The sequence below is a fragment of the Scatophagus argus genome, chromosome 10 (assembly GCF_020382885.2).
Source record: "Scatophagus argus isolate fScaArg1 chromosome 10, fScaArg1.pri, whole genome shotgun sequence".
Lineage (NCBI taxonomy): Eukaryota > Metazoa > Chordata > Actinopteri > Scatophagidae > Scatophagus > Scatophagus argus.
Window position 1 is genome coordinate 20,424,845 of NC_058502.1, and position 21,258 is coordinate 20,446,102.

Below are 21,258 nucleotides of genomic sequence, written 5' to 3' on the forward strand. Positions count from 1 at the left end.
TACAATAGCTAAACAGCAATGTTACCAAGAAACCTGTGATGTTACAGCATGGCCCATTGCAGAACTGATGAGAGTTTATTTTAATTTTTTTTGTAAGCTGGGTGAAGGGACTTTTTAAAATGTTAAGGGTGGAGTGAAAGAGGTTAAAATGCTTTAACAAACGGTGCAGTTCTCCCACCACAGGGACTTCAGGCACAGCCGCTTTTCCCTTCACATCATCTGTGTGGCTGAACCATGAAAATACACAATCTCATTTTACACTAAAACAGAGTTTAAAATGTCATCGCTCACCAAAGCCACAACAGCATCAGGACTGTAAGCGGGCTTGCAGACTGTTATTTTCTGTTCTGTGTATCAGGTATCAAAGAGCCACTTCAGACTTCTTGTCAGCAGTAATGACATCCTATTGCTTGTTCCACCAAACAGTGATTTAAACCTCTAAATTTCTCTCATGGTTTCATTTCAATAAATGTTCAAATGAAAAGCACTTTTACTTTAACACTTTTGTTATAGCACCGACTCCAGAAAGCAGAGAGTCACAACGTCAAAATGACCACCTCTGTGATAGTTTTTGAGGCCTTTAGTGTTTGTTAATGGATTTTTATGACAGCGTAAGTTGTTTTCCAATGCAATCCGAACGCATTGCTTACTGCCCACCTCCTTACTCAGTCCTCCTGGGTTGACATTTCTATCAAATATGTCCTCAAATGGCTCAGGGGTTTAGAGAAAGAAATTTTCACCCCAAAGTCACAATACTTGCGTGTTGAGCTTTTCACTGCTCATTTGTACAGAAACATCCCCACCTAGTGGATCCAAACGGCTAACATGCAGTCAGAGCTTAACACGGTGCACCTCCACACGAGACTTCCTGGGTAAATGAAGCAGGAGACTCGCAGCGGTCAGGAGTTAGAGACATTTATTCATATCACAGGACAAAGCTTCATCACTAACAGCCATCATCTGACCAGCAGCACTTCACAAATACTGACCCTGCCTACGACTTTGAGATGGCAACACTATGGCAATACTGAGGTTCAAATCCCTGCTCTTCAGAAAATAATAAGTACAGAAAATACGGATTATCTGTTACTAGAACTCTTCAGTTAAAGAATACTCATTTGTGTCAAAATGCTCTTTTGAAAAAGACAAAAATATTTGGATTTGATTTGAAAATACTTGCTGTGTAAAAAAAGTTTTTAATGTTTTTTTTTGGGGGGGGGGGGTGCCTGCATACTGGAGATCATTTCATCATGGGGGGAAATGTGGACAATCAGTGGAGTCTTTGTGTATGTTTCCTCACAAAGTCCACTCACACAACCGATGACATAGACTCTGTGTATCAAAATTAATCAAAATTGATCAACACTTTAAATTCTAGATTTTCATTTGGACATTCAGGAAGTACTCTTGACTGCAACACATTTTTGTGCCATAAGAAAAGAAAACAAAAATCGTCATTGTGTCTCATCGATGCTCTGGGTGAAGCGCTCCCCAGCGTACAGGCCATAGTGTAGGGTATCGCTCTGGGCTGCAGCCCAGGCCATCTGCAGGCTGTTGAAGCGAGCGGTCCAGTGGCCCTGAGGGTCCACTGTGATCACCCCACCCAGCCCTGCCACTCTGGACTTCATGCAGGCCAAGCCTAAATCACTGGCTGCCTCTACTGACTGACCTGAGAACAGAGAAGAAGGTTATGGTTCCATTCACTGCAGAAAGACTGTGTGTGTGTGTGTGTGTGTGTGTGTGTGTGTGTGTGTATGTGTGTTACCTTGCTCCATGTGGAACAGGATGAGTCGGGCTAGAACAACCTTCATGATGGCTTCTCCGTGGCCTGTAGTTGACACAGCTCCTATCTGGTTGTCAGCATAACCTCCACATCCTGACACACGCACAACATGAGGTGGTCTCATCAGCCTTACAAGTTCATTAAAAGGCAGTGAAAAAATACATTTTTGTTTTTAAATGCACTTATTTTTGGGTTCAAAGCCTACTATTATCTCTGCCAGGTGTACATCTGGAGGAGACCATGAGTTTGATAGGCTGTGTGTGTGTGTGTGCCCATGTGTGTATTGCAACATTTTTTTTTCCTTTTTTTATAATGTAAGTGAGCAAGACTATGAAACTTTGACAACTTTGGTTAGGAATGCAAGGTGTAAAAAAATAAATAAAAAACATTTTTAAATGGTTTTATGACAAACCCTTCTGTGCAAAGGATTGCAGACAACTGTTGATACAAGAATGCAATTACACATCCATTTCACTAGATGGGAGCGTATAGCTTTAGCTCTTTTTCTATTTAAATACACTGCATGATACAGATAACAAAAATGGCGATTTATTCATCTCATATCGTGCCATAGCGGATCACAACATATCGGGTATGCGATTAGTCTGCAGATGCTCCTGTTTACTAGAGCTCGCTTTAAAACAACTCTGAGATACCTCAGCCCCTGTTGTACCAGTGTGCGGCATTTTAATCTTCTCAAGTGACACTTTGGGTTGTAGCATATTACTTATAAAATATTAGGTTACACTGATTGTCTATCAGAAGCCCTTTGGACTAGAGTCAAAAGATATTTGACATAAACATCAGAAATCGTGTTATGTAACACGTATCAGCACAACAAAGAGCTCATAGTCACTTATTAACCATTATCTCTCTCGCTTTCTCTCATAAAATGCTCATAGAAAGGCTTATAACATAGAAAGGCTGACCTATGCAGGGCGTGTCACCCACTCGTCCCTCCATCTTGTTGAGGATTCCACCAGTGGAGGTTGCACAGGCTACGTTACCCTCACTATCGACTGCCACTGCTCCCACTGTGCCCATCTTTCCCCTACACAGCACAACACAGGAACAGCTTATTTGTAAAGCGGGTTTAAAATCAGCTGCAGCTGGCCAACATGCTAGAAATAAGAACCAGAACATAACGAACCACAAAGAATCAAACAATAACACAAGAAATAAAATGTAGCAAAACACAAATATTCAAGCAGCCTGTGCAGATCAGCAGCGCTCCAGCGCTAATGTGAAAAAGTATGTTTTGAGTTGACACTTGCAGGAGTCAAGTGCTATTTAATCGCTTTTCCAATAAATATTTCTATTTCTGCATCAGGAGGTTCTGACATACACTATATAGACAAAAGTACTGGAACACCTGATCATTACACCAACAGGTACTTTAATGACAGCACATTCTAAATACCCAGACAACTTTGCAGCTATAACAGCTTCCACCCTTCTGGCAAGGCTTTCCACAAGATGTTCGAGTGTTTCCGTGGGAGTTTTTGCCCATTCATGCAGCAGAGCATTTGTGAGGTCAGACACTGATGTTGGACCAAAAGGCCTGGCTCATAATCTCCATTCCAGTTCATCCCAAAGGTGTTGGATGGGGTTGAGGTCAGGGCTCTGTGTGGGCCAGTCAAGTTCTTCCCCTCATCCAGCCATGTTTTTATGGACTTTGCTTTGTGCACTGAGGCACAGTCATGCTGGGAAAAAAAGGACCTTCCTCAAACTGCTGCCACAAAGTCGGGAACACAGCATTGTCCAAAATGTCTTGGTGAGCTGAAGCATTAAGGTTTCCCTTCAGTGGAAGTAAGGGGCCGAACCCATCCCCTGAAAAACAGCCTCATACCACACATAATAAAGAGGTGTGTCCCAGCACTTCTGTCCATATACTGTATGAGGAGGCAATACTGTGACATGGACGCAGTGTATTTAGTTATGTCATGGGGAACCTCTGGGGCTTTTCATTCAGCTAATTATGCCCACCTTGTCCTCGCTGCTCCTCCATCAGACCCTGAAATCAATCTTTGTATGTTTTGAGCAATGAACCACAGCCAACGCCCGTTCAATCAAAATGATGCTGGAGAGACTGAGGACGTCCCTTTTAGTAAATACGACTCTATACAGAAGTGTTTGCAGAAAGCAAGGACAAGGCATTTGTTCCAAGCATACAATGTTTCACAGTATGCTCGGAACAAATGCTAATTATAATAATAATCTAAAAATTCTAATTTAATTAATGATTGAATTGATGTATTGTCTCACATTTGGCACTCCACAGGGTTGGCATCAGGTTCCAGGTTTTGTTTCCAGCGCCATCGGGAGTACTCAGTGATGAGGGACTCTTGGGGCACCTCAGGGACGCCCATTGACCGGGCGAACCGATTGGCACCCTCTGCTGTCAGACACGCATGATTTGTCTGAAACAAAAAACAAAGTTCACATCTATAAACTATTACACAACCTATTTGTACTCGTAGAGCACCGAGTGTGTAACAAGGTCATCAAACAGGTCCCTCTTCGTTTTAGCAAGGCGAGATGATCCACTGGACCAGAAGAAATATGAATAAAATATGTAAACACAGGGCTCAGGTTTAAAAACTGAGGAATTCTTCACTAGCCCACTATATGCTCAGGTATGTTCAGGTATGAATGTTCAGTATTGTTATGGCATCTTGCTTTCAGTTTGCAGAATTTGGAGTGAGATGAAAAGTTTGGAAACATCATAACCCCCGTGTATATAAACACGAGTGCCAACAGTTGCACTCACAGCCTATAAACATGAGTGAATGGTGTGTGCCCATGTTTTGCCTTGAGCATCACATATTTAAACATACATACCTTGTCCATAACTAGTCTCGCTAGTTGGATTGGGTTGGCTATGTTGCGTACAGTAGACACAGCACCATTACCCAGCGTTTTCCCATCCATCACAAAGGCATCCATCTCCACATCTCCATTGATGTTTAGCACTGATCCGCACCCTGAACCATGATATGAGAAAGAGGGTTCTTGATGAGGGCTCTTTGAGGTTGTCTGCAAGTGAATCTGTCCATTGAGTTAGACACATCTTGTGCACAAGTCTGCCTATTTGTGGTACTTTGAGGAAACCTTGCTATTAATGTCATATTTCAATACCATATTTAGCTCAACACTATCAAGTTTTTGAAATGCACGCTCCTTTGCATGCCCCTTTGTATGCATGCCTGCACAGCATACACATAAGAGAGGGATAGAATACAAAAACTATTTTGTCCAAGTGTGAAAACAGAATATATGAAGTTCACATAATCCAGTTGAAAGTCATAGCAATTTTTAATCGTTTTAATCCATCATCGCTAGAGTGTCATGCAAGAGAGCCAATACAAAGAAAATGGTCAGAGTTGTCCTACTGCTTGCTCTGTTTTAATAACCTATTACAACTGATGTTTCAAATGTGACTATGTTCCTATGCAAATGAAACCATTCTAAACAGAAACTACTCTTGTTCAATCATCTATGTTGTATAACGCCGCCCCAATTACAGCCTATTACATCCAAGCTAACACTGCTTAGCTAGATGTTTGGCTGACTGCTGTGTAATATTCTTAACATGAGACTCAACAGTCTTAACATTTCATTGTGTGATCAGTTATAGGCGACTACAACTACACCTCCAACCAGCAGTTGTACATGTGAGCGTTTTCACATTACCTGCATTGAAGGAGGGGTTATTCTCCAGCTGGCTCACAGCCTCCACCACAGCATCCATGCTGCTGCCCCCTCCCTGGAGGACAGCGTAGCCTGCCCGGGCTGCTGAACACACCCCCGAAATGGACATTTCTGACCTCTCTCTCGGGACATGACCCGCCCCTCCGTGGACCACCACCACTGGCAACATGTCAATCAGTCACCTGGGAAGGAAATGTGTAAAAACAAGATGCAACACACAGTTTAAAGGGAGTTTCCATGTGTCTGTATTTGTTAACAAAACAGGTCAAACTTCTACATTCCAGCTGTCTCTGATTAGATCTTAATCTCCGTCCATCGTGATCGGTTTTTCCAGTTTTTTCATTTCTGTTAAAGCAGTTTCGGTTATGCATACTGACAATGCAACATTTCCCTCTTAATGTTTTAATGCATTATCTCAGGTACTCTGAATGTTCTCTGTATATGAACTTGCCTTGTATTTGCTATTGGCATATCTATTTATTCTTTATTTGGTGATGAATAACTACAAATTTTGAAGTAATAAACCCTCTCTTGTTATGTCTTGCTTCTTCAAATATTTACTGAATGCAAACTGATTGCAATATCCAAATAAATATCCCTGTCACTGATTGTTCTGACATCTGTAATAACTTTTGTGTGACTCCGCTACCGTACACAGGATAAAATGACTGGTGCTGCATTAGACAATGAATCCGTAAACTTCTTTCTACTAAACCTTTGGTCTGAGATGAACTGCTTTGTTAAAAGATTAATTTTCCACTAAAGGCATTCAGAAAAGACAATGTTTAACCATAAAATGTAAATTCTTTTGAAAATCCCAGTGGTGGAGCAGTAACTTTAGAAGTATGTGCCCATTATGAATTCAAATAATACTGACTTCAAAATGTACATTATGGCATTACACACATCATCCCAATTATCTGACTTTAGACTTTTAGTGTCTGAAGAAACTTTACAAGAAAAAGAAAGAAATAAGATTTTATCTTTGTCTTATTTCACTCATCATACAACAGTCCTGCACCACAAAACGGGGAAAAAGGAATTTATAAAAACAGAACAATAAATATCACCATGCACTGAAATTTTCTCAGGCTACAGCTCAAGTTCTTTTCTCTTCACATCTTTTCTTAACACTCAAATGAAGGCTGAACCGCGTATTTCTGAAAGAGGCATGTGTAGCCATCCTGTTATTGACGGTTTTATCAGCAAATGTTTACTTCCACCTGAAATCAGCGGTATAACATCATTAGTCGGTATCCAACTGAAGTTAGTACAAGTTGTCCTGAAAATGTCCCCAAATTCCAAAAAGAAAACAAAAACCTGTACATTACTACCTCGTTAAATGAAGGTGTCCTACCTCTGAACTGCACCTGTTTCCGGTGTGTTATCACAGCCACAGCCACAGGCACAGCAGCCTGCAGCGTCCCCGGCCTGGTGGGTTGGCCGAATGGCTGTGATTAGCTATCATTCACTCAGTCCGTCTTGATAAATACATTCTCGTGGGTAACTCCTTCTCCGAACTGCTGTTTAGACTTTACTACAATCCATCAGTGAATGTGTCAGGAAAAAAAAAAAACAGGGCAGACTGAATTAAGGTTGTGAAACTGAAACTGCAGATGTCATAATGTTCACCTGCCTTCACCCCGTCATCTTAAATTATTTACTGACGTGGCTCGAATAAAATCGGCAGTGGTTTGGAGCACAGCGCCATGGGCTGCAGCAATCCAAGCTAACGTTACTTATCAAAGCAGGTGGATAATGCACTTAGATGGTATATGAGAAAATAGAACAGACGAGAGCTACCCGGCCTGCCAACAGTCGCACTCACAGCCTCTCAAACGCTTGGTGAGCTGTGAGCATGACGAAACACGTTAGAAAAATCCCAGCCTCTATAAGGAAATAAAGTGAAAGGGTAGTCGACAGTTTCTGATAATGGAAAAAATTTAAACTCCGACAGGGAATACAGTCAAAAGCAGGCGTAGTGGTGGCGCATTTATGCTGGCAGTATGCTAGTCAGTATGCTAATACTGCAGCCAGTCACTGAATAAAACTGGTCCAGGGCTAAGGTAACATGTAAAACGCAACAATTTACTAAATAAGTTATGACTATTGTTCCCGTTTTAATAGTTTTCAATGCACCTACTTACCCCGAAGGTTGAAGGATTACCGATTTGCATGCAGTTTAATTTGACTATTAAGATATTGAACGCTTTAATTTAACAGTACTTCCGGGATATGGCAATAATACTTTCAAAATAAAATATAGGCCCGCGTGTGTGCGTGCGTGTGTTAAATTAATTTGTCCATAACAACACAATTCAAACATTTTAAGAATATTAAGGATAAGAATCTTTTAAAATAATATTTTTGTCTGCAATCAGCTACTTGGTTTTATTAACACTGAGAAGTATGTTGTTTTCTGCGCACCAGCCTGCAAAGACTGTTGATTTCGTCCTGACGTGAATTCCCACTGTTGTCTGAAATGTGGAAGGTGACGGTGGTGTTGCTCACAAACGTCAGAGTTCTCTTTATGTCTGGGATTGCAGTCATGGGTGTACACCATCACCAGGAGGGCTCTGAGCACCTGCTCCAAAGCACTTCAGCATAGGGGTGAGTGCCATGGGGCAATAATCATTTCTGCAAGACACTGGAGACTTTGTTGCATACAGGGAAGAAGGTGGCCATCTTTAAGCAGGAGTGAACACTGTCCTGTGACAGTGATCTTAAAAATGCCAGTGATGACCTCAGCTATCTGCCTGTCACATGTTTTCAGTACACGGCCACAGATGTTATCAGGTCCAGCAGCTTTCCCCACATTCACTCTTGGCAGGATTCATCTCATATCTGTTGTGGATACTAACAGTGATGTTCCTCTGGTCATGTGGTTTTGTCTCTCTATCACTCAAATTCGCAAATGTAGCACACATTTCCGTCTTCTTCAGTATGGCTGGTTTTGTGGCATTTAGATAGGGAGCTATCCTATACCTTTTTATTAAAGTGAGGTGTCTGAAAAAAAGTAACTTACAGAGATGAGGCAGTTGTAGTTGGATTTGGCCTGCTTCCTGAACATTTCTGCCCTAAATAGGAACCTCCTTTCAGCTGAGTCAGAGCTGCTGAGCAAGAATGCATGCAGGAAATTGTTTGTTGGTTTTGCCATGCTTTGAGATGATGATGAAGATTATGATGATGATGATGATGAAGGGTTTGGGCTAATCCAGGGTTGTGTTTTTACTGGCCACTGGCTCCAGACTTGCAGGTACTGCTCCTCTCTGTACATTTTACCGTCTCAGTACATCTAAGTTGCATTAAACCCCGATGTGCAGTGAGCTGACCATGGTGCTGAAATACAAATAGAGCTATAGGAGCTGATTTTACATTCCATCCCGACCTTATGCTGGTGCTGTCTGTCCTGCACGTACAGTAGACCTGTTTATAGAGTCCTGGTACAGGATCCTGTAGCTTTCCCAAAAGTAAATAGATTTTTGAACTAAATTGTTTGTGAGATTTACACTTACGCTACACTATGGCAAATCTGCATGTATCTGAACAGAAACATTTAGGGATTCATCTGTAGACCACACAGCCTATAATTAGAATGTTGCACACTGACATACTGTAAATGTCATCCTATAGCTGTGCGTGTGCATGGCTATGTGGTAAACCTCAGGCCCCCTTCAGATTGTTTTTCAGCATGAGGAAGTGGTGTGTTTATGTGTGTGTGTGTGTACGTGCGTGTGTGTGTGTGTGTACTGGAAGGTTGGATAAGGAGGAAAGACAGAAGGAAGGAGTGGGGGGTGAGAGGAGGGAGGAAAAAGGGGGATGCGCGTCATTCTAACACGCAATGATTGGTGGGAGAGAGGAGGAGGAGGAGGAGGAGAGTGCAAACACTCTTACTGTGAAGGGTTTTGTACAATACCAGAACATGGTTCTTTAGACTACATATACAGCATTACTTATATCATTTTATTTGAACCATTTAATGCACCCTACACTAGGCCTACATTTTCATTTTGAAGCTTTTTGTTCCTTGTTTTGTCATTTTATACTCTTGTATAATCACCTTAAATTTGCAACTAATTCATTCATTTTTCCATTAAGGAAGAAAATTCGAGCGTAATTTTCATGTTATTTGGTCAGTTTAAAGCAGTGGAGGCCACTTGCATAGGGTTGACCATTTTGATAAAGATCCCAATTTGATCACTGATTGAGTATAAATCTTTTATTCCTTTGTAACCTAAAAAATAAACCTTCAAGATAAAATCCTCTCAAACGGGTTCTGTGGTCTAATCACCATCGATTGTTGTCATTGACATCTAAAATTTGGAAACCCCTCCTATAATCCATTCATTTAAACATGCATTTTCATGGCCAGTCTTTTAATAGATTTAAAGCTATCTGAAGATTAATTAAATCTTTTTCAGTTTATCTATTCTTCAGTGATTTCAAGCAGTCATGAGGTACTATGGACCTACAAAACCCACAATGCACCCTTGAGGAATCCTTTATTTCCTGTGTGTACCACAGGCTGGCGTGCGCGCGCATCTTAACGGTGAGTGGAGCCCCCCATTCTCAAATGAGGGCTGCGCGCTCCCGCCGCAAGACAAGTGAACGCGCATGAGGGGCTGCGGTCCCATTGACGGTTCCGTCTCCCTGACAGCAGCATCAGCATCAGCAGCGGCGCTGGAAAACAAGAAGTCGCCGCCTCGCCCCGCAGGAGCCACACAGCCAGTCCACTGGACCGAGCGGAGACCTGAGCCACCTTCAGGGGACCCCCCCCGCCCCCTCTCTGCCTGGCCTGAAGGAAGGAAGCGAGATCCCCCTCCCGTGTGCCGTCGTCCCGAGCGACCGCCGGAGATATGGGCTCCCCGTAAAACGGAGGTGGTGGAGGGCAGAGGCGGGCGGGCGGGCGGTGGGAGGGGGGTGGGGGGAGAAGACAGCGGAGCAGCAAGAGGGAGAAGGAGAGACTGAAAACGGCAACCGGGAACCGAAGCGCTACCACCGCCACCACCGTCACCGCTTCTGCTACTACTACCGGAGCTAGCACCGACACTACTGCCGCCGCCGCCGCCGCCGCTGCCGCCGCCCCGGATGCCCCCCACCACCGCCATGGGAACTCCGCATCAGTCGCTCCAACCACCGTTTTGTCCGTGGGCCATGTCGTGATCCGTGGGCTCCGCCAGCGGGTTTTCTATCCGTGATCCCGACCGAGGCGAGAAGGAGTAGGAGGAGGAGGAAGAGGAGGAGGAGGAGGAGGAAGGAGGGAAGGTGGTTGTGGTGGGAGAAGATGTTCGCCTCGGTGGGCCCTCGGGGCGGCCCGCGCCCACCCGTCGCCCCGGCCATCCCGGAGCCGGACCTGAGCCATCTGACGGAGGATGAGAGGAAGATCATCATGGCTGTGCTGGCTCGGCAGCGGGAGGAAGAGGCTAAGGAGGAGGCCATGTTAAAGTAAGAGATGTGTGTGTGTGTGTGTGTGTGTGTGTGTGTATTGTTGGTGTGTGAGAGACCGGGCCTGGGTTATTTCCGTTCTGGAGAAGTCCATCCACCTCCCCCAACTCATATGGATGAAGTGTTACAGCATCACTCTGCTGTATCTGACCAGGCATGCATGTGTGTGTGTGTGTGTGTGTGTACACATTCATCCTGCAGGTCCCTTCACACAAAACTCAGTTGTGTATGCAGGAGGGAAAAACCATGCAGGGGACAGTGTGGACCAGGTTCATATCCAGGTTGCAGATTCTCACTGCTCAGTGAGTGTGCTGGTGGGTCAGGTGGAAGTTGCTCAAGAGGGAGGAAGACAAGGATGGTGGGAGGATGAAGGGGTGTGTCACCATATGCCCCATCATCAGCAGCATCACACAGATGAAAAATAGGAACTAATTTCTCATCTGCACTTGTCTCATTAATGTTACCACTGTCATTCACACCAAAGTCAAGTGGTGAATATTTGGACTTTACCTGAAATATCTCTTGTGTAGGTGCCGCAGGAAAGTCTTGCAGAAGCCTGGCATGGAGAGTATAGTAAAAGTAAAACCCTCCCTGTTGGCTTTTATCCGTGCAGCATCCATCTCAACAGATGCTGTTTGCAGCTCTGGGGTGCGGTTGAGCCTTTCCCAGCCGTATGCGCTGTATGTAGGCCAGTGCTCTTGCAACAGACATCACACAGGCTGTTATAGAACCAGTAGGCCTATAACAAGGGGAGTAAAGGTGCCTGTGCCATGTCATATTTAAGCAGAACTGCCTTATATTCACTGTGTGTATGTACCTCCTTCTCCTCCTCCTCCTCCTTCTATGCCATACATGCATGGAGAAAAGTCTCCAGATTTATTCGTCACTACAACCCGTGCAGAAATGAACTCACATCCACCTCCTGCCAGAAAATGCATCAAGTTGAAGCTATGCCTTTTTCACGTTTTCTGCATGGGCTGCATGGAGCCGCATGCATAGATAGACTGATAGAAAGATAGACCGACCCACCTAAGCGACGCGCTCCTCAAGCTTTACGTCCCTGTTCTATTTTAAGCCCTCTGTGCGGACTGATAGCCCAGCACTGGAACGGAAGATCGATTCATTGCATCTAAAGAAGGAAATGTCCAATATATAGCCCCGGCCCTAAGTGGCTATGCATCATTTTCAGTAATGTATTAGAAGCCGTGGATTCAGTCATGTCATGCTGTAGCGGCTGCAAATAAGGCAGGCTGTCAGCACGTACATGTCTTAAACTATATTGGCTTCAGCACCGTTCCCTCTCATCGCTGTTTGGATGAAGATTGCCATAGCTAAGCAGTGTGTGTGCGTGTCTGTGTCTTTACGATTGGGTCTGCACTGAAAGGCTGCACTGGTTGACTAATACATGCACGGTGAGTGTACTAGCAGTAGAGTAGTGTGGGCTGTAATGCAGAGAGGCAGAGAATACACTACTCGAATGAGCTTTTTAAGGTATACTAACCATCCATATTCTTGCTATATAAGCATCATAGTATTCATCCCTCCCTGTAAGTATATAACCATAGCAACAGTGCTGTAATGCTGAATTCATTGTGAGTAAACAATGTTGTCCTGTCAGTAATTATCATCAGGTTTAGTGGTGTGTGTTAAAAGAATTTCATGTACAGACACAGAGATGGATAAACGGGAAGTGATAGTTAACCTCCTCTATGTATACTCTATGTAAATGGGAAGGTATTGTACAAGAAGACTGTACAGTAAAGCTCCTCTCTACAGCAATATAACAGAGCATCAATGATCAGTGAGTAGCAGTCCCTCACTGTATCATAAACATAAGAATTCTCCTTTCAGACACAGGACAGGAGTCACAAATACCTAAAGTACATGGCTGTTATTGATAAGACCGTTCAGCAGGTGAGGCAAACAAGGCCCTCATCTTGAGGGTAGAAGCACAAATACGCAGGAAACACCCTATGGTACATATACAATGTAAAAGCTGAAGGAGATGAAAAATGTCATGCAGGTGTGTGGTGTGTTTGTGCATATGCTTCATATGCAATATGTGCTACAGGTATATTGTAATACCCAGTGATATTTTACATATTTTACTAGTATAAATGTTTTCAGTGTTCTGATCCATGTACAATGCATAATGTAGATTCAATAATATGAATCTACATTATGCATTATGCTGGGAACCATCTCCGAATGTCAGTCAGAACTTTCCTTATATTTAAGAGAGGAATCTTTCAGAGAGAAACAATTCTGACCTTACAGGACCGCAACAGTGATTTAGCATGTTTTAGCTCATTAACTAATAGGATTGCAGCAATTCAACTTTTCCTTCCTGATAGTGTTTCTGATACCTCAGCGTAGGGAATCTGCCAATGTAGAGAGAGAACTGAATACCAGGGCTGTCTTTTTGCCTAATTTTCTTTCTTGTGTGGAACTGGCTTGGATCATTTTTATGTAAGGTAACGTTAATCGGCATCCCATGGTGAATGGATGTAACTGATGATGGAAAGATTTTTTCTTATCACATAGGGTCAGCATCACTGCTCATAGAAAACCATTGGTGGAATTGGTTCGTATTAACTCCAATTCACATGGATTTGACACCATTGTGTTAACCATGCTGTAGACGTTTGAAAGCATTTTTCCTAAGTGTTAGCTTCAACTTTAATACAATATGAAAATCTACTGTTAAAGTCTTGGAAGTTGTTGGAATTGTGTAATCCGTTCTAGTGAGGTCAGCATTTGTTTTTTGCCTAAGAAAATTTCGAAAAGTGGCTAATTGATTTATTACTATGAATGAATGAAATCCAGTGGGTGCCTAAAATGTTAATACTCCCACATCTCTAAAATGTATTGCATGCTGTTGAAAATGTCAGCAAAAATGTAATGTGGTTGCATATAGCTCATACAGCGTAGAGCGTGAGTTGTAGTTAAGGTCCTACAACTTTAATCTTGTATTCAGACAGCAAAATCCTGTAGTAAAAGTAGCCTAGACTTCATTTCAGGGTGATGTCACCTGTAAAAACGGAATTCCCTTTTGCAAGTAACACAGTATCTGTTACCAGTCTAACCTGAGGAGGCCAAATCCCCTTCAGTCAATTCATTAAACAGTCAGTTCAACAAAGGATGGTTAGAACTCATGCATGAATCCATCACCACTGCTAATGTGCAAAAAGTGTCTCATAATGAGAGGGTTACCCACAGTATTCATGATAAAAAGACATGTTGGTGTGGGTGTTGGCGGGGATTTCTCGAGTTTCCTCTGTGATCAGACTGATCAGAGCCCGCTGTTCATGTTTATGGATGAGATGCTTTTGAGTCACACTGTGAAAGTGTCAGATGATATACTGAAAACATGTCATTGTTTTCCAGTGCTTCCAATGTATCTCCAGTGCTTGAATGAGAGTATGAAAGTATAAATGAGTGTTCTTGTCAGTTTACTTTGTAGTTGTAGCATTTGCTTTTTTTTTTTGGTTTGGTTCTTGTGTTTGACTGAGCGCAGAGTCCATCAGACCCAGGTGACAGAGAACAGCTGTATCAGGCTGAAACAGAACTCTACATATCACTGGAAGCAATAACATAATGAGAACATACAGGAGAAAACAACCTTAAAACGTAAGGTTTCAGAACATAGACATCTTAAAACTAACAGTTACTCATAGGACAGGCTAGTATTATAAAGTTCAATCTGGACTGATGCTCATATTCAGCTTTTTGAACTCACATGAACACACAACATTCCGCGTACTGAGTCCTGTTTTGCTGCATGACAGGTTTGAACAAAAAACAAATACTGGCCTTTGTTAGCAAGCTGTTATTTGGAGAACAAACTATAATACACTATATAGACAAAAGTATTGGGACACCTGACCATTACACCAACAGGGACTTTAATGACATTGCATTCTAAATGCACAGACAGCTTTGCAGCTGAAACAGCTTCCACTCTTCTGGGAAGCTTTTCCACTATATACTGGAGTGTTTCTGTGGGATTTCTTGCCCATTCACACAGTAGAGCATTTGTGAGGTCAGACACTGATGTTGGAACATAAGGCCTGGATCACAGTCTCTTTATGGACTTTGCTTTGTGCAGTGGGGCACGGTAATGCTGGGATAGAAAAGGACCTTCCCCGAACTGTTGCCACAAAGTTGGAAGCATAGCATTGTCCAAAATGTCCTGGTAGATTTCCCTTCACCAGAAGTAAGGGGCCAAGCCCAACCCTTGAAAAACAGTCCCAGAGAGGTGTGTCTGGATACTTTTGTCTATAAACTGTATGTAAATGAACTGTATCCAAAAACACAGTTAACTAGAAACCCAAGAAATTAAACAGTGGAGATAAGCGCTAACAGCGTTTTTCTATCTTCATGTGTTTCAGAGAAGAGAAGCCTATCCAAGCAAGAACAGTGAACCTGGTTGGGCAGAAGAAACCTCCGCAGCAAAACGATGTCCGGTGAGTGGCGCTTGTTATTCGCTCAATATCAGGACGAAGTTAAAAGTGGACCTGTGAAGACTTTAAAATATGTGATAACGCTTGCTTTTGCATCACTTTAACGTCAACCTCCAACGAAGAGCTGATAGTCAGTCCCTCTGACTCACAGTCATGTTTTGTTGTGAAATCTGTTTTACACCTTGGATGAGTCAACAGTATAAAAGATAAACTCATGTTTTGGTGAATATCTTTTGCAAGTGTGACTGAAGACACTATTATACAATTTGTATGATACTCAAGGTGGAATGACTTATTTAGATGTTTTGATTTATATTTAGGAAATAAGCCTCAGTAAATCTGTTACACTTCTGAGTGTCTATATCCTGTTAAACACACACAAAGTCCAGTTGCTCTCATTTGTCAGACGGCAGCTACGTAGTTTCCCGCGTCGAGATGGACACAGTCAGTGTGATGGGTCCAGTCCAGGCCCTGTTGAGTCATTAGACGCTTGGTGATGCTGTCGTCCTCCTCCGTAGAAATGCTTCTTAGACTGCGTACAGATGCTCTTGGTGTCTCACAGTTTGCTCAGCTCTCCTCCCAAGCTGGTCATCTCGAGGAATGGCTTCCATCATGTGTATGTGTTGGACACGTTTTAGTTCAACTATTCCTCACCTGTGTCTGGAATTTACCATGGACTTAGGAAAACAGATAACATGATACATACATAACCAGTTCTACGTTATATTTGACCACAGGCAGTCTTACTCGATGTAAGCCTTTTTTTTTTTTTTTATCTAAGTGTCTCTGGGACATTTTTATTGATCATTGAAGTCTGCTGTTTTCTGGTCCTAGTACATCTGTTACCTCATCCTCAACATTATTAATTTGTATTATAGTATAGTTGTTCTTTGCTATTGTTTTAATACTACTAACTTACTGAAAGGTCCAGATTATGAGTATGTGGGAGATGGGAGTCCAGCTGTAGTCCTACCAGAGTGTAGTACAGTGCAAGCAGACTAACTACAGTAGCAAGAGAGTTAAGAGTGGCTAATAGCTTGATTGGTTTCTAACTTCCTTTTTGGAGCAGTAAATACTGTGGAAGCGCGGCTTAAAGAAAAAGGAAGGTGCTGTTATGTCCTTTGTTTTGTACTTTGGCTCTCCTGTCGCTCAAAGGTCAGCACAATGTTTCCAACAATGTTCAAACCCAAAGAAACCTCCAGGAGAGGATGAGGAAGTCAATGAATTGGACTTATTGTTAAATGTCTTTGCGATCTTTTCTTGCTTTGCGTCAGACTACAATAATTTGCTTTTTCAGTAATGTTTCGAAGTAGGAGAAATTATATTGGTCACCCACAGTTGTGAAAGAGCTCATTAATTTATTGAACACATCGTGTTAGGAGAAAAACTGTTGGGGCATTTTTAGCATTTGGATGAGCATTGTTGAACCTGCAGTGAGAAAGTAGTAATTATGGCGCCATTGGTTCCACCATACTGCTATTCGCTGTAGCCCACTCTGCTGCCCCCTCTTCAGCTGTGGCTTTGTTGGTTGACGTCAAATGCAATGCTACCAGTGTGTCAGAACAGGAAAGTCGCCACAGACACTGATTTAAAAACTCAGATATACTGTGAAATACAGGGAGATTTGGGAAGGACTTTAATGTAATGGCTGTTTGTTTATATGAAATAAAAGTCTAGGGTTAAAACAGGATTGGTTGAGGTCAAAGGTGTCTGGGCAGAAATACAAGTTCCAAGCAGATTTACGGCAAGAAACATCTAATTACTGATGTTAACACGTGGTGGTTGGTCACCAATTGTGATGACAAAGCAGTCTGAATCTGATAAAACTCTGAAGCTTGTCACGCTGTTTTTGGTATCAGAATTAAATGCTATTTGACAAACCAGTAAACACACACACACATATGCTATAAAAACACCTTCCATTTCATCTCCAATTAGTGGGAATTGGACGCTTGATGGGTTGGTCAGGAGCAATTCTTTATAATGGTGATCATCTTTCCTTCACCACTGTAGTGTTTGTGTGTGTGTGTGTGTGTAAAGGCTGGTTATTTGATCAGTGGTTGTTAAAGCACACTTGAATTGCAAACGTTACTTGAAACAGACTCTGTCGTTTTCACTCTTTGATGTCATACGAGCATCTCGATCCCCGCTGGCTTATTTGCACGTTGAAATGCCAGTTTCCATGCATTTCTGTTCACAGTGACTTATGCAGCCCCTAATGTCTTTTTTTTCTGCCACACAATGATCAAAGGATAAAGCTTGTTTATGCTCTATCTGTGTGCAGTGTGTGTGTGTGTGTGCATGAGTGTGTGTGTTGTTGGATCAGAGAGTGAAGTGGGATTACAGAGTAAGTCAGCTGGACCACATCTGCTTCTCTGAGGAATCCCACAATATGGCCCCTGTTTATAACATTATACAATCTGTGCCTTTCTGGTCAGTATTACCCACATTATTCTCCAAACATTACAGTCAGGATTCCAACAGTATTCCTCCTGCCGGGATCGTGGAACTGAGACAGAGATGCCAACCACATGACTGTTGAGCTCCTCAGATTCTGTTAGCTGACGTTTGGACCACATGCTGCACTGTGTTAAAATAAATGCTGTGTTGGTGGTGTGCTGCTTCAGGTTCATTTCAGCTTTGACCCAGGTTCAACTTTATTGCCTAACATCTTTTTGTTGTTGTTTTTTGCCACAGCCTCCTTTACTGGTACCTTTTCTGATGCTGCGGTCACACAGGGTCCACCTGACAGCCTTAGCATGATGCTTCGATCAGCTCCTCACACATTCGTTCTCTCCCACTTGTCACACATAGGAACACAGTATAATTAGGGGATGAAAGTAACAATGCAGAGTTATGCTGTTAACTTTATTGTCATTGATTAACTTTTGTGCTTGTGTCAGTAATTTTATTTCAATCGGGAGAGACTTCATAGGAGTGAATGAATCATTTTTTACTGCCATGCACAAAAAAAGATGAGAATGTCAAGAAGTCTTTGGTGATTAGACTTGCCATGAGTAGAATAGCAAACCCCCTGATGGAGCCGACACACTCGTGGTGGTGGTGGTGGTGGTGCTGGGATGGAGAGAATGGCTGAAGATCAGCATGTGATGAGGAGTGGACTCAGCCTGGCCACTGGGTGTGAAGAGCTGGAGGTGAACGGGTGGGGGTGGAGGAGGGTCGCTACAGTGTGTGCTGAAATAACAGCTGACAGCAGCAGGGAGGAGAACACATTTAAAGTTTGACAATAGCTATGTTTGTGACAAAATCTGGTTAGCTGAAAAATGCCCAGATTGATACTGTATATCTGTCAGCCTATGTTGGCCTGTCACAGACACATCAGAGATATATCTGTATGTTACAATATTATGTTGTATGTATGCTTGGTGTAATGTATAATAATTCAATTCCCAGTGTTTTTTGGACATATATCATTTCAGTCAATAAAGTTTTAAGGTTTTTTCTAAAGTATATTCAGTATATTCTATATCAGCCAAAATATTGACATATTGATATAAAAAATTTCCTCTGTCTGAAAATCTAGTTTTGGATGGGGTATGTGTGATCAGACACATAGTTTAAACTACCTGTTGCTATTTTGATTATTTGTTTGCGGTGTTGTAGCTGGATGATTACTTTCAGCACATTCAAACTCAAGGACAAAGTGGTGTTTGCAAAGGACTGACTCGTTGTAATTGGCAATGTGATGAAACACTGACCTGGTCTTGCATTGTTAGCTGGAAATGTGTGGCCTGATCAGCCCAGCACAATTTATTAATATTATATATCATCTCATAATGGAGAAAACTGGTCATTCCTGTACTCAGTTCAGTGGGTAAGAAAAAAAAAACAAGCTCAGGGAATCCCTGGAAGGCACACATTATCGTCTCATTGTGTATTTCTGAAGGCATAATGTTTATTCACAGAATCACTGTAGCGTCTGTAGGAAATAAAGTGGGCAGGGAAACCTGGCTGCTGATGGTCAGTTCCTGCCAAACGTTTGTCAGGTTGATCGGCTCAGTAGAGTCAGAATGGACTTCTGGTGAGCTGCTGATTGAGCTGCTGGCAATCTGAAAGCAGTGTAAAAGAAAATGCCTTGTTTTAAACTTGACCACTGTGTGCTTTTGAGTTCATCTCTTGGGGTTTTAAAACTTTTAATAAGCCTAGGAGTTGTAAAAGTTTCTTAGTCTGCAGGGGAACATGTAATCCTTCAGCTGTAGTTAATCACCACGTGCAGCGCTTTCAAATGATACAATCACTATGTCACAATATGTGCTACTAATGAGCTTGTGCTACTTAATGCATTTTGAATTAGCCATGGTTTCCATGCAATACCCAGTGTTTAGTGGTCATTCAGCCCTTGGTATGTTCTCGTCACGTTCATAATGCAGCATTTTTGCATACCAGAGAATACCAAAGAATTTTATCTCGCACTGAAGTTTACTCCGTGCACACTGTGAACCTTTTCTAAGTGCTTTTTTAGAACATGTGGCAGTACTTGTGACTGGGTTAAATGACTTTTCCTGAGTTTTGCACGCCTCTTACACGGATACAATAGGCAAGTTGGGCCAGGTTAGTTCCATGAATAGGATGTTTTGTTCCTCCCTGTCTCCCCCACCCGAGTCTGCACACGGAACCCCATGCCTCTGTAATAGCAACATGGATGCACTGCAGTGTAACGGTGTTTACACTTCACATCACTGAATGTGACTGGCCAGATGTCCCCTGATAGCAGGGTACCATGGCGATGGCCCAGCAGCCCCGTAGTAACCTGTGTGACCCCTGGGATTTTGCGAGGAGTCACTTCCTCACTTCCTTCAGGGATTGGCTGTTATCCTGGTCTTCCCATGAGTCTCTGCTGATGAGGAACACACTCTTGGTTACATTTCTGTATGTCTGAGAGAGTTCCATCTCTACTAGGAAAGACACAAGTTAAGCCTCATTTAGATCCACTTTGGGTCTAAAAAACTCTTGAATACTTGATGTGGTATTCACCTCATGTTGTGAGATCTGGGAGCATTGTGGCATTGGATTGTATTGCAAACATGAGCAGTTATACCACCATGCAAGCAAACCCCCAGGCTGACCACATTTATTTGGAAGAAAAAACACTAACAAAGATAAAGATAAAGACAAGTCTGCCACGATCTGATTTCATTTCAGTTTCATTCAGGTGCGTGCGACTGACATCATGATGATATCATGTGTCCATCGAACACAGTCAGTTACAGAAGAAGCTGCAACCACTTCCTTTTGAGTCTAAAAGCAAAAAAAACAAAACAACAACAACTCATAAATAACTGTAAATGACTGCAGCTGGTTAAGTGCAAATGAAAATTAATTTGACTCTACGAACATGCATAAAGCACAGTTTAAGAACAAGAACATGTAACAAAAGTCTTCGGCTCAGTAATAACTGTCGAGGTTCACAGACAAAACAGTTGCTTTTTGCTAGTCACCAGGGCTAGCTTTAGCCTATGGGTTTTTACATTACATAAATGAGTCATTTGACTATGTATCTGCACAAACTCAGAGCTGACCAGTTGACGCATTTCACTTCCACTTTTCATACATATTTTTTTTCCGCTTTTCAGCATAACTAGCTAAGGTCCAGCTGCCGATTCTGCATTCTGTTCAGTCTTCCAGTGGCTGGCAGGTAACTTACCCTGAATTACTCTTTAGGTGAAAACACGCAGGTTTTGGTTTGAATTTGAGTGGAAGCCCTCCCAGAGAGTGATGCCAGACAGAGGTGACCTTGTTTTTGTACCCCAGTGAGCACCTTATAGACAGCTGTGGTAATGGACAAACATGTCTGATGGGAACAGTGTTTTCCTAAAAAAACACAGAACCATTATC

General features: G+C 42.5%; 2 protein-coding genes across 29 annotated transcripts in view; one reads left to right on the forward strand and one right to left on the reverse strand.

Annotated features, from left to right (window-relative positions):
* Positions 1 to 1,200: 1,200 nt before the first annotated feature.
* Positions 1,201 to 7,758, reverse strand: asrgl1 (asparaginase and isoaspartyl peptidase 1). Of its 5 annotated transcripts, none has more exons than XM_046402984.1 (8): positions 7,642 to 7,758; positions 6,852 to 7,031; positions 5,477 to 5,676; positions 4,625 to 4,767; positions 4,049 to 4,203; positions 2,713 to 2,834; positions 1,766 to 1,876; positions 1,201 to 1,669 (listed from the first exon to the last, which is right to left on the reverse strand). In XM_046402984.1, the coding sequence occupies exons 3-8, from the start codon at positions 5,661 to 5,663 to the stop codon at positions 1,455 to 1,457; spliced, it is 933 nt and encodes a 310-aa protein (XP_046258940.1). In that variant the 5' UTR covers positions 5,664 to 5,676; positions 6,852 to 7,031; positions 7,642 to 7,758; the 3' UTR covers positions 1,201 to 1,454. The 5 variants fall into 5 exon arrangements, with proteins under 5 accessions (XP_046258940.1, XP_046258942.1, XP_046258943.1 ...); XM_046402986.1 differs by having other exon boundaries at positions 6,829 to 7,031; XM_046402987.1 differs by lacking the exon at positions 7,642 to 7,758 and adding an exon at positions 7,298 to 7,514.
* Positions 7,759 to 10,499: 2,741 nt separating this feature from the next.
* LOC124066541 (regulating synaptic membrane exocytosis protein 1-like) overlaps positions 10,500 to 21,258 on the forward strand; it is an 85,309-nt gene continuing 74,550 nt past the window's right edge. For all 24 annotated transcript variants that reach the window (XM_046402990.1, XM_046402995.1, XM_046402993.1 and 21 more), the window contains exons 1-2: positions 10,500 to 10,939; positions 15,331 to 15,405. In XM_046402990.1, the coding sequence (XP_046258946.1) occupies positions 10,779 to 10,939; positions 15,331 to 15,405 (236 nt within the window). In that variant the 5' untranslated portion in view covers positions 10,500 to 10,778. The remainder of the gene's footprint in view (positions 10,940 to 15,330; positions 15,406 to 21,258) is intronic.

Coding starts and splice junctions, on each gene's coding strand:
- asrgl1 (XM_046402984.1), bottom strand. CDS start 5,663: ATGTTGCCAGTGGTGGTGGTCCACGGAGGGGCGGGTCATGTCCCGAGA. Junction 4,768..5,476: donor TAACCCCTCCTTCAATGCAG/GTAATGTGAAAA, acceptor ATCATGGTTCAG/GGTGCGGATCAGTGCTAAAC. Junction 1,670..1,765: donor CCTGTTCCACATGGAGCAAG/GTAACACACATA, acceptor CTCTGTTCTCAG/GTCAGTCAGTAGAGGCAGCC.